The sequence below is a fragment of the Coregonus clupeaformis genome, unplaced genomic scaffold (genome assembly GCF_020615455.1).
Source record: "Coregonus clupeaformis isolate EN_2021a unplaced genomic scaffold, ASM2061545v1 scaf0071, whole genome shotgun sequence".
Lineage (NCBI taxonomy): Eukaryota > Metazoa > Chordata > Actinopteri > Salmoniformes > Salmonidae > Coregonus > Coregonus clupeaformis.
In genome coordinates this window covers 140,704-157,721 of record NW_025533526.1, presented here as the reverse complement: position 1 = coordinate 157,721, position 17,018 = coordinate 140,704, and the positions used below count along the sequence as shown (strand labels likewise).

General features: G+C 43.2%; 1 protein-coding gene across 1 annotated transcript in view; it reads left to right on the top strand.

Moving 5' to 3' along the window:
* The window catches only part of LOC121586013 (t-SNARE domain-containing protein 1-like), a 128,682-nt gene that overhangs the window by 41,047 nt on the left and 70,617 nt on the right, over positions 1-17,018 (top strand). Inside the window, exons 3-4 of the mRNA XM_041902427.1 lie at positions 9,403-9,480; positions 9,625-9,694. Of these exons, the coding sequence (XP_041758361.1) occupies positions 9,403-9,480; positions 9,625-9,694 (148 nt within the window). The remainder of the gene's footprint in view (positions 1-9,402; positions 9,481-9,624; positions 9,695-17,018) is intronic.

Sequence of the window (17,018 nt, the reverse complement as noted above, 5' to 3'; positions counted from 1 at the left end):
TGTGGGAGTAAGTTAAAGGTTGTTTGTTTTGCTTCCTTTGTCGGATTGATGATGCATGCTAACAAAGTTTCAATGGTGAACCACCACAATTAATTAAATGTGTTTATCTAGCATAAAGAACACTTTGAAATACTCAGCATCTGTATGAAAGAAGGTATTGTGAAGGATATATTTGTCATATATACACCCCGTAATTACCATTCTAAAGGTCAAGATTTGCGTCAGACTCTCACTGCATCAGAAAATATTCACAACGATATTTTTAGAGGGCTACAGAAGGCAACCGTATGGATAGGAGATTCTCCCACACATATTAGTGTAGTTGCATACTGTGCCTCATACAGCAACATTGATGATGCATCATCAGTCTAATTCAGGGAATAGAGAGCCAGTTAGCACCAAGCAGATGTCAGAGGAGGCTCATACTCATAACAATTTCTCAGTGCATTTAAGAAAGTCCATTAGAACTATATTTAGCTTTAGTGGGCATTTGACGCCTCTCCAACGTCAATGTATTTATTATTATTATTTTATTTCACCTTTATTTAACCAGGTAAGCCAGTCGAGAACAAGTTCTCATTTACAACTGCGACCTGGCCAAGATAAAGCAAAGCAGTGCGATAAAAACAACAACACAGAGTTACATATGGGGTAAAACAAAACATAAAGTCAAAAATACAACAGAAAATATATATACAGTGTGTGCAAATGTAGCAAGTTATGGAGGTAAGGCAATTAATAGGCTATAGTGCAAAATAATTACAATTAGTATTAACACTGGAATGATAGATGTGCAAGAGATGATGTGCAAATAGAGATACTGGGGTGCAAATGAGCAAAATAAATAACAATATGGGGATGAGGTAGTTGGGTGTGCTAATTTCAGATGGGCTGTGTACAGGTGCAGTGATCGGTAAGGTGCTCTGACAACTGATGCTTAAAGTTAGTGAGGGAGATAAGAGTCTCCAGCTTCAGAGATTTTTGCAATTCGTTCCAGTCATTTGCAGCAGAGATCTGGAAGGAATGGCGGCCAAAGGAGGTGTTGGCTTTGGGGATGACCAGTGAGATATACCTGCTGGAGCGCATACTACGGGTGGGTGTTGCTATGGTGACCAATGAGCTAAGATAAGGCGGGGATTTGCCTACCAGTGATTTATAGATGGCCTGGAGCCAGTGGGTTTGGCAACGAATATGTAGTGAGGACCAGCCAACAAGAGCGTACAGGTCACAGTGGTGGGTAGTATATGGGGCTTTGGTGACAAAACGGATGGCACTGTGATAGACTACATCCAATTTGCTGAGTAGAGTGTTGGAGGCTATTTTGTAAATGACATCGCCGATGTCAAGGATCGGTAGGATAATCAGTTTTACGAGGGCATGTTTGGCAGCATGAGTGAAGGAGGCTTTGTTGCGATATAGGAAGCCGATTCTAGATTTAACTTTGGATTGGAGATGCTTAATGTGAGTCTGGAAGGAGAGTTTACAGTCTAACCAGACACCTAGGTATTTGTAGTTGTCCACATACTCTAGGTCAGACCCGTCGAGAGTAGTGATTCTAGTCGGGTGGCGGGTGCCAGCAGCGTTCGATTGAAGAGCATGCATTTAGTTTTACTAGTGTTTAAGAGCAGTTGGAGGCTACTGAAGGAGTGTTGTATGGCATTGAAGCTCGTTTGGAGGTTTGTTAACACAGTGTCCAATGAAGGGCCAGATGTATACAAAATGGTGTCGTCTGCGTAGAGGTGGATCTGAGAGTCACCAGCAGCAAGAGCGACATCATTGATATACACGGAGAAAAGAGTCGGCCCAAGAATTGAACCCTGTGGCACCCCCATAGAGACTGCCATAGGTCCAGACAACAGGCCCTCCGATTTGACACTCTATTTGAGAAGTAGTTGGTGAACCAGTCGAGGCAGTCATTTGAGAAACCAAGGCTATTTAGTCTGCCAATAAGAATGCGGTGGTTGACAGAGTCGAAAGCCTTGGCCAGGTCGATGAAGACGGCTGCACAGTACTGTCTATTATCGATCGCGGTTATAATATCATTTAGGACCTTGAGCGTGGCTGAGGTGCACCCATGACCAGCTCGGAAACCGGATTGCATAGCGGAGAAGGTACGGTGGGATTCGAAATGGTCGGTGATCTGTTTGTTAACTTGGCTTTCAAAAACAGGATGGATATAGGTCTGTAACAGTTTGGATCTAGAGTGTCACCCCCTTTGAAGAGAGGGATGACCTCGGCCGCTTTCCAATCTCTGGGGATCTCAGACGGTACGAAAGAGAGGTTGAACAGGCTAGTAATAGGGGTTGCGACAATTTTGGTGGCTAGTTTTAGAAAGAAAGGGTCCAGATTGTCTAGCCCAGATGATTTGTAGGGGTCCAGATTTTGCAGCTCTTTCAGAACATCAGCTGTCTGAATTTGTGTGAAGGAGAAGAGGGGGGCATGGGCAAGTTGCAGCGGAGGGTGCAGAGCTGGTGGCTGGGGTAGTGGTATCCAGGTGGAAAGCATGGCCAGCCGTAGCAAAATGCTTGTTGAAATTCTCGATTATTGTAGATTTATCGGTGGTGATAGTGTTTCCTAGCCTCAGTGCAGTGGGGAGCTGGGAGGAGGTGCTCTTATTCTCCATGGACTTTACAGTGTCCCAAAACTTTTTGGAGTTAGTGCTACAGGAAATTTCTGTTTGAAAAAGTTAGCCTTTGTTTTCCTAACTGCTTGTGTATATTGGTTCCTGACTTCCCTGAAAAGTTGCATATCACGGGGGCTATTTGATGATAATGCAGTACGCCACAGGATGTTTTTGTGCTGGTCAAGGGCAGTCAAGTCTGAGGAGAACCAGGGGCTATATCTGTTCTTAGTTCTGTCTTTTTTGAATGGGGCATGTTTATTTAAGATTGAGAGGAAATTACTTTTAAAGAACAACCAGGCATCCTCTACTGACGGAATGAGATCTATATCCATCCAGGATACCTGGGCCAGGTCAATTAGGAAGGCCTGCTCGCTAAAGTGTTATAGGGAGCGTTTGACAGTGATGAGGGGTGGTCGTTTGACCGCGGACCCGTTACGGACGCAGGCAATAAGGCAGTGATCGCTGAGATCCTGGTTGAAGACAGCGGAGGTGTATTTAGAGGGTAAGTTAGTCAGGATGATATCTATGAGGGTAACCATGTTTACGGATTTAGGGTTGTACCTGGTAGGTTCGTTGATCATTTGTGTGAGATTGAGGGCATCTAGTTTGGATTGTAGGATGGCCGGGGTGTTAAGCATATCCCAATTTAGGTCACCAAGCAGTACGAACTCTGAGGATAAATGGGGGGCAATCAATTCAACGGGAAGCCTGTTGAAACCACAGACGATTACGTCGGCAGACCAGTCGTGATGGATCGGCAGAGCTCCGTGTCAACTCTAGGAGGTCCCGTCCGGTTGACAGAGAGGTAGATAGCCGGGAGATGTGCTTGACTCAAGGCTAGCTCAAGGCTGATTAGCCAACAACAACGTTCATTTGGTTGCAGCTAGCTAGTTGCGATTATCCAGAGTTAAAGGTCCAGTGATTCAGTGATTCCGGCAGAAAATCCGATAGGTTCTGGGTCGATAACTCGCTGTGCAGACAGTGCAGACTGGCCGATAATAGTCCAGGCTAGAACTGGCTGGTAGGTAGTGCAGGCCACGGACAATGGAGAAAAAGCCGCTAACGGTGGCTAAGAGCAAGTAGCTAGTTAACTGGTTAGCTGGCTACTCCCGTCCGGTAGACAGAGAGGTAGATAGCCGGGGCTAACTCAAGGCTCAAGGCTAATTGGTGCTACGGGGGCAGTGGTGATTAGCCTACAGCAACATCCATTCGACATCCATTCGGTTGCGGCTAGCTAGATCCGGTGTTAAGGTCCAGTGATTCAGTTATTCCGGCAGAAAATCCGATGTTCTGGGTGAAAACCGCTAACGGTGGCTAATAGCAAGTAGCTAGTTAGCTAGTTAGCTGGCTGGCTAGTTTCAACTGGAGATTCTAGATAAAGGTGAGTAAATAATAGAATCCGTTCCACATTGAGTGAGGCGGGTTGCAGGAAAGTATATTTAGTAGAAGGATGAAAAGTGTGATAGGGAAATATATACGTAAAATACAAAAAAACTGGATATTTACATGGACACACAAGAGAACACGACCGCACTGCTACGCTATCTTGGAAACAATTTAGTATATGGATATCTAAAATATCAGCTATAAGTGTGACACAATTCATATTTTGAATTGCTGAAGATATATTGTTGGCTACATCACAGGAAAATAGTTGTATTTGCTGCCTGTGTTCTATCTTTGCCAACTCTGTTCATTTGTTATGGATGGGGGAGTGGGTGAGTGATTGAGAACTGTAAAGGGACTATTATCATCAGACTTCCTGGCAAACAGCAAGGCTTGAACAGGAGAGGAAGATGCTTTCATGATCATGATTGAATGTGTTCCTACATTATCTTGTCTTCTGACTGGAACACACCAACAGAAGAGACCACTCTGGAGGGGGTGGAGGGTAGCGCTATGTTGAAACAGTGAATATTTAATGATTGTTGTGTTTTTTTGTTGGCTTGTCACTCCAGGTATCTCCAGGCCTGCTCACATCATGCCCCAAAATAAACCTAGCATGAACTTTATTATAGCAACTGCGGTGTAAGTAGGCTATGCTCTAACATGTTTTATGGCAACCCAACATGGCCTGTGTGTAGTTACGTAGTGTGACTGCTCGAGTGTTGAACTTACAGTAGATTGTCCAGAAGACTAAAAACCAAGTTAGGTAACACGAGCTTGTGAGAATGATCTGAGAATTACCTGACCTAGGTTAGATAGCTAGATCAAGAACTGGCGTGCTTTTTCTCTCCAACAAAAGTATTTGTGTGTAATTTTAAAAAGACATCACATACTGAAATAGTCTTTAGAAGTTGGAAGCTACCATCCTCTGGGACTTGGACTCTGGGACCCCTCTGCAGTTGGTCTATGCCCAGCCTGGCCCTGTTTTAGGAAGAGTTTCCACAGTGGAACGATAGCTGCTGACCTTGAAGGTAATGAGATGGGAGCTTTTGATTAAGTTGCTCTCTGATTTGAGAGTATAATTGAATGTGTTGCAGATAGAGCATTTACCGTATCGACAAGCGACTCTGCAAAGGCCAGGATGTTAATTTGTCTCTAGCGTGTTGCTGAGGTTTTCATTCATCACTGTAGCACTGTGTGGGTTTTGCGTGTTTGCGTGTGTGTAGGGAGAAATCAGCGGCTTCTATATCGGTTGCTCAGCATTTCTCAACCTGTGGTACCGCAGTGTGAAGACACATTTTAATCACTTCCCTTTACACTCCCTTTATGGAGATTGTGCTGAGTGATGCAGTTGGATGTAGATCTGCTAGACATTATGTCATGATTATAGTTTCAGACCGCTTCCAAAGCACTGTAGAGAGAGATAGGAGACAGAGGAAGTATAAAGAACCAATTAAACACATTAAACATTTTTAAATGCCTATCTAACATTTTTCCCAAACCTGGCTACCTTTCCATCCCTATCTTTGTCTTTCTTCCTGATTTCCCTTCTCTATTCTCTCCTCTCCATTCCCTTCCTCTCTCCACCTCCCTCCATCCCTTGTTCTTTCTGTGCCAGCCTGATCCTGTGCCAGCCTGTCAGGCAGAGAGCCAGGACTCTGTCCAGTGTAGCAGCCAGGAGTCCAAGACCACCTTATGGGGACACTAGAGTAATGACTGTGTCAGATGCCCTCCACTAGTCGTTGTGTGTCTGTGTGTGTGTGTGTGCATATGCATGTGTGCGTGCAAGCGTTCGTGTGAGATAGTGATAGGTAAATAGAGTGAGAATGAAGGAGAGAGTTTGCTCATGACTTAAAGTTTGTGTACAGTGCATTCAGAAAGTATTCAGCCTTATTCTAAAATTGGTTAAATTGTTTTTTTCCTCATCAATCTACACACAATACCTCATAATGACAAAGCAAAAACCGTTTTATTTATTAAAATAAAAATTTAAATATCACATTTTACATAAGTATTCAGGCCCTTTACTCAGCAATTTGTTGCAGCACTTTTGGCAGCGATTACAGCCTCAAGTCTTCTTGGGTATGACGCTACAAGCTTGGCACACCTGTATTTGGGGAGTTTCTGTCACGACTTCCGCCGAGGCTGCCTCCCCTCCTTGTTCGGGCAGGCTTCGGCGTTCGTCGTCACCGGCTTACTAGCCACTGCCGCTCCATATCTCATCATTCCATTTGTCTTGTCTTGTTAATTACACACACCTGGTTCATATCCCCTCATTAGTCCATGTATAAGTGTTCCCTCTGCCCCCTTGTCCTTGTGGGTGATTGTTTTATGTGAGTTGAGTGTAGCTCGGTGGAGCTACTCGTACCTTGTATTGCCGGGGTAGATTATTCCCCTGTGCCTGTATTTTGTTGGAGCTACCCGTACCTTGTACTGCCGGGGTAGATTATTCCCCTGTGCCTGTATTTTGTTGGAGCTACCCGTACCTTGTATTGCCGGGGTAGATTGTTCCCCTGTGCCTGTATTTTGTTGGAGCTACCCGTACCTTGTATTGCCTGGGTAGATTATTCCCCTGTGCCTGTATTTTGTTGGAGCTACTCGTACCTTGTATTGCCGGGGTAGATTATTCCCCTGTGCCTGTATTTTGTTGGAGCTACCCGTACCTTGTATTGCCGGGGTAGATTATTCCCCTGTGCCTGTATTTTGTTGGAGCTACTCGTACCTTGTATTGCCGGGGTAGATTATTCCACTGTGTCTGTATTTTGTTGTCGCTATCCAGCGCAACTGTGTACGATGGAATAAACTCTGTATTCATGTGCCTTTTAATGAGGAGCGGCTTCCATCTGGGCACCCTACCATAAAGGCCTGATTGGTGGAGTGCTGCAGAGATGGTTGTCCTTCTGGAAGGTTCTCCCATCTCCACAGAGGAACTCTGGAGCTCTGTCAGAGTGAACATCGGGTTCTTGGTCACCTCCCTGACCAAGGCCCTTCTCTCCCGATTGCTCGGTTTGGCCGAGCGGTCAGCTCTAGGAAGAGTCTTGATGGTTCCAAACTTCTTCCATTTAAGAATTATGGAGGCCATTTTGTTCTTGAGTGCCTTCAATCATGCAGAAATGTTTTGGTACCCTTCCCCAGATCTGTGCCTTGACACAATCCTGTCTCGGAGCTCTACAGACAATTCCTTCAATCTCATGGCTTGGTTTTTGCTCTGACATGCACTGTTAACTCTGGGACCTTATATAGACAGGTGTGTGCCTTTCCAAATCATGTCCAATCCATTGAATTTACCACAGGTGGACTCCAATCAAGTTGTAGAAACATCTCAAATTTGATCAATGGAAACAGCTAAATTTCATAGCAAAGGGTCTGAATACTTATGTAAATGTCATTGTTATGTTCATGTTTTTGCTTTGTCATTATGGGGGTGTTGTGTGTAGATTGATGAGGAAAAACATTAATTTGGAAAAAGTCAAGGGGTCTGAATACTTTCCGAATGCACTGTATTTCCAAAAGTGGTGGTATGTTTCCAAACATGTGGTGGCATATTTCCAAACATGTGGTGGTATGTTTCCAAACATGTTGTGGTATGTTTCCAAACAAGTACATTTGAGTGAGTACTATATGTGACACGTATTTGCATATTTTTTCATGTGGGAGTGATGTTTTGAAGCAGATCATGCTGATGTGAGCGTGTGTAGGTCTGTGTGTGTGTGTGTGTGTGTGTGTGTGTGTGTGTGTGTGTGTGTGTGTGTGATAATTGAAGAGGGAGTGGGGCTGGATCCAGGTGGTGGAAGATATAAGGTTTAGAAGTGATCCCGTCGTGCTACCGCTTCCCCACCAGCAGGGGGGTGTTTACGTATCACAGCAGTCTGCAGTGGATGGCTGAGCCTGCCGCTATATCTGTCTCACACACACTCAACTCATTCTACCGCAAACCGGGCGTGGTCAGACATGACACACACACACATTGCAGACCTGACTACACATAAGCATGCACACACACACTCACGCTACAACCCAACTGGCTAAGTCCCCAACCGAGTGTAGTCTGAGACGTTACACCCACACACTGCATGTATGAACTCTCACATACTCACAGAGACAAACAAAGACTAACTCAGACGTCATACAAGGATGAACAAACAGAAGAGAGACCAGGATGCCACTGATCAGAGGATGGAACGGTGCAGACTAATCAATGTCCTCCCTGAAATCACACTGACCATCCGTGTCATTGGGTGACCTTGTGTCACCCTTCTATATCCCTCCATCCTTCCATCTCTCCCTCTACCCCTCCATCAGCAGAGTGTGAAACACAGGGTCACTGATGAGAGGAGAGGAGAGGAGAGGGGTGACACAGCCCTCTGAGTTTCTCCACACAGACAGAGATGGTTCCATGTGAAGTAGCATGAATATTGAGCATCCGCCATTTATCATAACGATGGGAAGAAGTGGACAAGCATGTGTCCAAGGCGGGAGAATGTAGATCACATTAGGGGCAGTAAAGGTCATTGAACTGAAAAATTACCCCATTTAAAAAATGTATCACTATTATGTAACGTGTACGTTTGACTTAATCATTTTTCTTCCGCCACAGCAAAATCAAGTTAATGACTCTTAATATGCAGACGTGTCTATCGTATGTCTCAGTGAACTGCAAACCTTTATTTTGTTATTCGTGGTTAATAGAGCACATCTTAAGGGAACAATGCTCATACAATATGCAGGTTCAACATACTTCCTTTCTTTTCCCATACCTTTTCATTCCAACCAGTAATCCCACACCACCCATTGTCATTTTCACACCTGTTGAAACACTACTGGCTGTAGTTGGAGTAAAAAATAAAAAATAAACGTTCCAATTGCAGTCACTTTAGGTGTCAGAATTAGACAGTGGAGGGAGTCAGACCCTGGCCTGTGTATTCTGTGTGCCTCTATGTTCTACTGCTGTTGCTCTTCCCCAGTTGACAACCATCAGGCCTTTCTGGCGTAGTCGCTCTGTGACATTCTGTCCTTTTGATCAGGGAGAATAGCCCACACAACCCTTCAGCTGGACTCATGACTCACAGCAATCTACTTCCTGCTCACTGCTATTAGAATTTTGTTTATATATATTTTTACCTGTCATGACTACTGAGGTGGCAAAGACATGTCCTTTACCTTCAGGTCACTAGAAAAACAGCTATTTAGCAGTTGCCTAAGGTGTTTGGTTGATAGTCGCTGGACCCGGATTACAGTCCCGGACAGGGCTAAACCCCAAATTCACTGTACCACATTTCATGATAGAACAGCTATGTGGCTATATTTTTGTGTTTTCACCTCAAATATCTGGCTTGTTATTGGTGTGTTTTTATCATGCTCCATTTAACTGAAATCATTTCTTCTTCCCCAAGCAACACAGGTCAGCTCATCAGAGCTGCAAGACGTGTTTCAGGAGACCTCCTCTAACATTTTCCAGATCAACGCAAATGGTGAGTCTTGTAAATATGTGTGCATCGGTGTGTGTGTGTGTGTGTGCGTGCATGTGTCTTTTCTGTTATACTTTAGATATATTACTCTAAAAGCACTTGAACGTCTTTGATGTTCACAATGCTACATGTTCCTCCACATCTCAGTTGTAACGTTAGAGAAGAATCTTCAATCATTGGGAACGTCCAGAGACACTGCTGAACTGCGACAGAGCCTGTGAGTAATCACAACATGCACATACACACACACAGAGAAATTATAGTATTTACATATTCATATCAATACATTAGTGTGCAACTCAAGCGAATCAATCAACGATTCCTCCCTCAATTAGCCAACCCTCAGAACACAAACCATTTATTGCTGTGCTATTGACATCACATATTGCTACCACCATGCAATAGCTACAGTTAAAGTGTAGCCTGATTCATAGCCTCTGAGTGTTCATGCTACTTGTCTGTCTGTCCTTTAATCATGCCGAGGGTGACATTAAACCCAGTAGCTATAGAACAGAGCATATTTTCTCTTTGTTTCAACGTCCACTTTCACAGCTGATATTGATTCTGCTTGTTTTAGTTGAGCTGCCAGCAATTACCAAATTCCTGCCTGATGACAATATGGCCAATCTGAGATGATTGTGCCTGTTTCAAATGCATTACACCCCACTGTGCTGCCTGGCATGTCAACTACTTTTTTTTATGATCACCTTGGAAACCTACACTGTCTGACTCTTTGTGTGTGTGTGCATGCGTGGTGTTTGTGTGTGTGGTGTGTGTGCACACGTGCATTTGAGCGTGTGTGTTTATTTTGCTTTCTGTTCATCAATATTGATGCAGGATGTGAACCATTATACACAACACTGTGGGCTCACTGCTCTGAATTACAAGAAAGAAAATGGTTTACCATGTGATGTGACCCCTCTGTGTCAGCTGTCAACAGCTACAGTAATGTATGTATTCTAGTGTCTTGAAAAGATGGTTGAATGGTACAGTTGAATGGTTGAATGGTACAGTTGAATGGTTGACTGGTACAGTTGAATGGTTGATTGGTACAGTTGAATGGTTGATTGGTACAGTTGAATGGTTGAATGGTACAGTTGAATGGTTGATTGGTACAGTTGAATGGTTGATTGGTACAGTTGAATGGTTGATTGGTACAGTTGAATGGTTGATTGGTACAGTTGAATGGTTGATTGGTACAGTTGAATGGTTGATTGGTACAGTTGAATGGTTGATTGGTACAGTTGAATGGTTGATTGGTACAGTTGAATGGTTGAATGCTGCAGGAAGATGTGGATACATTTCATGCTGAGGGGATGCCACCTACTCACAGCTACTCACTGCCACTTCCAGCAACTACCGTAACTGTAGCGAGGATGGTTGGTTGATGGGGGGGATTTTCCCAAATGTTTACGAGAGGAGATTGTCTTCGTCTACTATTGTAATGGTGGGCATATTTTACAGTATACACAAACGCCCTGAAAGAGAGAGGAAGCTAAATAAAGAGGAACTTCCTTCGTGCCTCTGGTTAAGAATGTTAACCGACCATCTTCACCCACGGTCTTCCTCCCCTACTCCCTGCTACAACCACAATCTCACGGTTAATAGAATTGGACCCGTCCTTGTAATCGTGGAAATGCACACGGCAAAAGTCTAAGTGGATTAATCGCTCCCACCCTCTGAGTGTCATTGTCTTTGTTAGTGCATTAGGCATTCTGTGGCGACTCGTCCGTAACCCACCAGAGGACAAGGACACTGTTTAGAGGAGAGGAGAAAGAGGAGAGGAGAGGGGGAGGAGAGGGGAAGAAATGGAGGGAGGAGAGGTGAGATGAAGGAGATGAGAGAAGAGAAGAGAAGAGAAGAGAAGAGAAGAGAAGAGAAGAGAAGAGAAGAGAAGAGAAGAGAAGAGAAGAGAAGAGAAGAGAAGAGAAGAGAAGAGAAGAGAACAGAGGAGGCAACAGACTCTGCTCTCAGACAGACAGAAGGCCAACTGCCACAGAGGGCCTTGGCGAGCCTCTCCTCAACCAGCCATAAGGCCTACCTTCTGCCAGGGGGCTCCCCCCAGCAAAGCCTTCACACAGTACATTACAGTACAGTACAGACACTGGAGCTATAGATGGAGGAAACGTCACGTCAATTACTGTTTGTACTCAGGGCTTTCCTCTTGCAGAGACAGATCCACATTTGTCATGGAGTTAACTTGGAACCTTTTAGCAATTAACACCTATGTTAAAAAAAATCACAAAACTAATGTGCTGTGAAATATATTATTGATAAAACAAACATGTCAAATATGCCTACATTTGTTGATGAAAGAAAGATTTACTGTGAAGACCATTAGCTAAATTAGCCCTGTGCTAATATAAAATATCTATTTCAAAACATAATTAATTTTTTCCACTAAAGTAATTACTTTTCTACCATGCTATATGGCTTTATTTGAGTCAATATGATCATACTCTATTTAGTTTTTTAAAGACAGCACTATGGAACAATTCATTTAATGAAATCACATGAGGTGATATAGAGAGATAGATAAGAACTGAAGGAGGGACGAGGAAGAAGCTAGATAAACTGCTGTGGTGCGTGCATACATGTGTGAGAGGCCTTGAACAACTACTGTGTAAATTCACAAAATCTCCCTAGACCGTGTTGTGGAGATCTGGATTAGGAATATTGATTTAGTGTCTTGTGCCGTCTGGGCTTAGCCTCCGAGCCCACCTCTGCTCCCCTGGTCCCCTCTAGCCTAGCTTGGACATAACATACTGAACAGTACAGCAGACCTGGGTTCAAGTACTATTTGAATTTATTTCAGATACTTTATCAGGGCTTTACTGAGTTTTATGTGGTGCAATGGAAACAATTAAATAATCACACAATTGCAAACTCTGCCCATGTGGTTCTCCAGACTAAAGCAGCGTTTCCCAAACTTGGTCCTGGAGACCCCAAGGGGTGCACATTTTGGATTTTGCACTAGCACTACACAGCTGATTCAAATAATTATCTCATAATCAAGCTTTGATTATTTGAATCAGCTGTGGAGTGTTAGGGCGAAAAACAAAATGTGTGCCCCTTGGGGTCCCCAGGACCGAGTTTGGGAAACGCTGGGCAAAATCAAACACTAAAGGTAGGATTCTGAATGTTATTTGAACCCAGGTCTGATGTATAGTACATTCTGTCCTGGTGCTCCCTGGAGAGACCCAGGGATGAACACGGCTAGAGAGATCTTCTCCATACCTCCCCACCCTAGTCCTCAAATATTGATCTAAATCTGGAGAGTGGAAATGAGGGGAAAAAATAGACAGACAGACAGTCCTCAGTGTATTAGTGAACTTAGAACCAGGGCCATGTCACTGTAATTCTCTGGCCACTGTGGGAAGAACCAAGCCAACCTAGTGGAAAATAGTGGGAAAATAGACTTCCTGTTTTTTTTCCAGAGAAAGAGGGAGAGAGAGAGAGAGATCTCGAGGTTGAAGGCCAAGCTAAAGTACAGTCACGCTAGCTTCTGAGGGGAAAAGTAAGTTGAGCAAATATGGCCCCTAAAACCAGAGAAAGTATGACCTCTGTGTTTTTGGTATATTACTTATTGTGCTATGTCTCTGTCACTCTACATTACCTCAGCAAGGTCATACTGTATCTGCCAGTGATTGCATTCAAACAACTACTGAAAACAGCCATTCATAATGTTGTGCAGGAGTTGATTACTGCTTTACTTCCCTCATTCATGCAAGACCGGTTGTACTAGAACACATGTAAAAGCTGCTGCTAAATGGGTGGGCAGAGCAGATACTGTATCCTGGGTTAATTAGAGTTCGTAGCTGACAGAGTGGGCTGGATGAAGTACTTATAATATCCAGGAAAAATATGTAGTCAATCATTTCATCCTGATGCACCTGAAAGTTGGAGTTGGTCCACCCATGCTGGATCAAAAGTTTGCTCTAAGCGCTTGCATTTAAAATGCACCTGCATACTGTCACTAATAAGCTTGACTGTGACCTTCTGATGTATCTTTGGTAGGTAAAGGACATACGCACACACACACATGAACACACACACACACACAGGAATCAAAGGGATTAATAAGAGGGCTAAATCTCTGGCTGATGTGTCATCATTTAACGGTTCAGTGAAAGACTTCTCAGACATCCAGAGGATTACACTAAAATCACGGCTAGTTCATGCACCATCACGTCACAACAGGAACAACATGACTGATCTATGTGGAGAAGGACTGTGCCTTTGGATCTGCAGGCATGATATTAGTTAACCTAATACAGAGGAGGTGAATATCCTAATTCTGTTGTCCTCAGGCCTACAGTGTATTCATTGTATGACATAGATTAGGATAACCTGTACTTCGATGGTTTTACCTTAAAACCATGCAACACATAAAAGGTCAAATGTATGCATACAACACTTCAGTGAAATGCATCTTCCAATGCTTCATGTACTAAAAATAAGAATCCATTATGACCTGTTTTTAATTAATTCCCATGGATCCTCTATGAGTCAGTTTGCACCTGTTCTAGAGAGTTAGTTTCTATGGATCATCAGTGTAAGTTTATGCCACTGTACCGAGCAGTATGTTGTGCCAAACTCTCTCGGTTCACATCGCCCACTCTAGAGGACCCTCTCACACTCTTCTGACGTATCACATTACAAAGCTATCGAGATCTGTTAGTAACTTTCGCCCCCACAACGATCTCTAGAGTAGGGACTCAGCAGCAGAACAGTATGTAAAAATATAGGGAATTACTGATAATGTGAATTGCAATCAGTCACCGATGACTTTCTCCTTTGTGCTCTGCTTTGTATTCCTTTGTGGCTGATTAGCACCAGTGAGATGGAGAGGCAGAGAGAGAGGCAGAGAGAGAGAGAGAGAGAGAGAGAGAGAGAGAGAGAGAGAGAGAGAGAGAGAGAGAGAGAGAGAGAGAGAGAGAGAGAGAGAGAGAGAGAGAGAGAGGAGAGAAAAAAAAAAAAAAAAAAAAAAAAAAAAAAAAAAAAAAAAAGACCTGCGACCAGTTGTCTGATGGATAGTGTGTGAGAGAGAGGAGGTGCTGTCCTGATGTCCCCCATGTGTCATGGCTGCCTCTGGGCTAGCAGGGTTCTGTTGAGACAGACTGTTTATTTGGCTATGCTTAAGATTATCAACACAGTCTTGAAGAATATTATCCAACCAGTTCCAGTTATCACTAGCCTCAGCCCTCACCTGAACATAAAAACCACTAACAAAACCACATGTTGCTCTTCCAGAGACATTACTATTCCACTGAGATTAGGGTTGGTTTGGCGATGCTAATTGCTGTTGGAGACAGTGTGGTCGTTCCACCAATTCAGTGCCTTTTGAGGAGTGTAACTTGGTCCCAAAAACGTTTGATTTCACCTAATTTTAACATTCTGTCATAAAGAGCACATTTCCAACTTCATAAAAAACATGTTTTCCCATCTCAAGAGGTAAAAATAAATAAATGACTATAGTAAGTGCCGATTCAGTGCCAAATAAAATAACAGGGTTGACCGTAACAGGGTTGACGATTTAATCTTAAATCAGCCATAAATCCCCTCGTGACAGGGGGAATGGAAGATAGTTGTTTGCAACAGGAAGTGGCAATTAAATGCAAGCTTCAGAAAAATAATGTAATTGCTAAAACATTTCTAGCCTGCCTATCTATGGGTAACAGGGATGATGTGTTACGCTAGACCCACTCCATAAAACACCAGAAAATTGCCAAAAAGAGTAGAACCAGCCCACCTGCTTTTACTTTATGATTTGACTATTATATGTTTAATGTTTCTTTTAAAAAGGAATAGTTTCACCATATTAAAGCGAAAGTTCAGTTCACGTAACAGGGTTGACCTTAAAATGAGGGACACTATTCACATGAAATTAATAATAATCTTAAAAAATGACTTTGTCAACAAAATATCTAGGGCTTTACAAACGTGGATAGATTTTCTTGATTAAGTGGCTGGAAATCTTCCTAGAACAGATTTATTGAATTCTTCATGTGGTCTATATTAAAGGGCACTTCATGTTATATAACAGGCGTTTAAAATTCAATATTGGTGCACAATTTCTACTTATAATATCAAATGAACGCAAAAGACACTACTTTCATGGAACAACCCAGAGATGCTTCAGTAAATGAGTGTGTGGGAGGAGAAGTAGAAAATAAATGTGAAAAGCTACAGGCAGTCAGCACTGATATTAGTGCAAGAAAATATGTTTTTGTGCATGCAAATGTGACTATATTGTCTATCAGAGATTTGAATATGATTTGCATAATCACAATAGTGTCTGAAATCAGTAAACATAATAAAGGCATGTATCTTTTTGTGTTGTCTTCACAATCTACTGTTTGGCATGAGTGGCAGACTGTCAGTTGAATTGTCTAAAATGAGACTTATCAATTGAATCGCCATTCACACCTTTGCCATTATTTGATAAGAAATAATGTATGTTTCTAAACAATAATTGGGGTACATTTGTTCAACATAAAAATCCATACTCCGAGTGGCGCAGTGGTCTAAGGCAGTGGTCTAAGGCACTGCATCGCAGTGCTAGCTGTGCCACTAGAGATCCTGGTTCGAATCCAGGCTCTGTCGTAGCCGGCCGCGACCGGGAGACCCATGGGGCGGTGCACAATTGGCCCAGCGTCGTCTAGGGTAGGGGAGGGAATGGCCGGCAGGGGATGTAGCTCAGTTGGTAGAGCATGGCGTTTGCAACGGCAGGGTTGTGGGTTCGATTCCCACGGGGGGGTAAAAAAAAAGTAACAATAATGTATGCACTCACTAACTGTAAGTCGCTCTGGATAAGAGCGTCTGCTAAATGACGTAAATGTAAATGTAATACTGTCCTTGGCTGAATAGCCATGCTGAGTGCACCTCCATCCTCCCACCACTGGGCTGCACTGTAGTTCGTAAGCTGCTGTGTTTTTTGATGGTGAAAGCCTGGGTGGCTCCTCTTTGTTCTTCACCTGGCAGAGAAAGAACACCCCTAGCGCCCTGCATCCCTCACTGTGCCACTGTATAGGGCCTAACCCTACCTCTGCTCTGTCAGACTGTTGTTAATATTGATTCACTTAATTGGTTGAACTTAATCTCTCCCATGGAACTCTGAGAGCGCCCTGGCCAGCCCAGAATGCACACTGTCCGTTCTAGAATCCAGCGCCAGGGGATAAAAGCTGCCATGTCACAACCCCGAGAATAACCTCACTCATACCACATCTTAGAGGCTAAAGACTATATATCTCTTTCTCTTTTCGTCTTCTCTCTCTCTTTCACTCTCTCTCTCTTTTATTTTCTCTTTCTCTCACTTGCTTTCTCTTTCACTCACTCTCTTTCTTTCTTTCTTTCTTTCTTTCTTTCTTTCTTTCTCTCTCTCTTTCTTTCTTTCTTTCTTTCTTTCTTTCTTTCTTTCTTTCTTTCTTTCTTTCTTTCTTTCTTTCTTTCTTTCTTTCTTTCTTTCTTTCTTTCTTTCTTTCTTTCTTTCTTTCTTTCTTTCTTTCTTTCTTTCTTTCTTTCTTTCTTTCTTTCTTTCT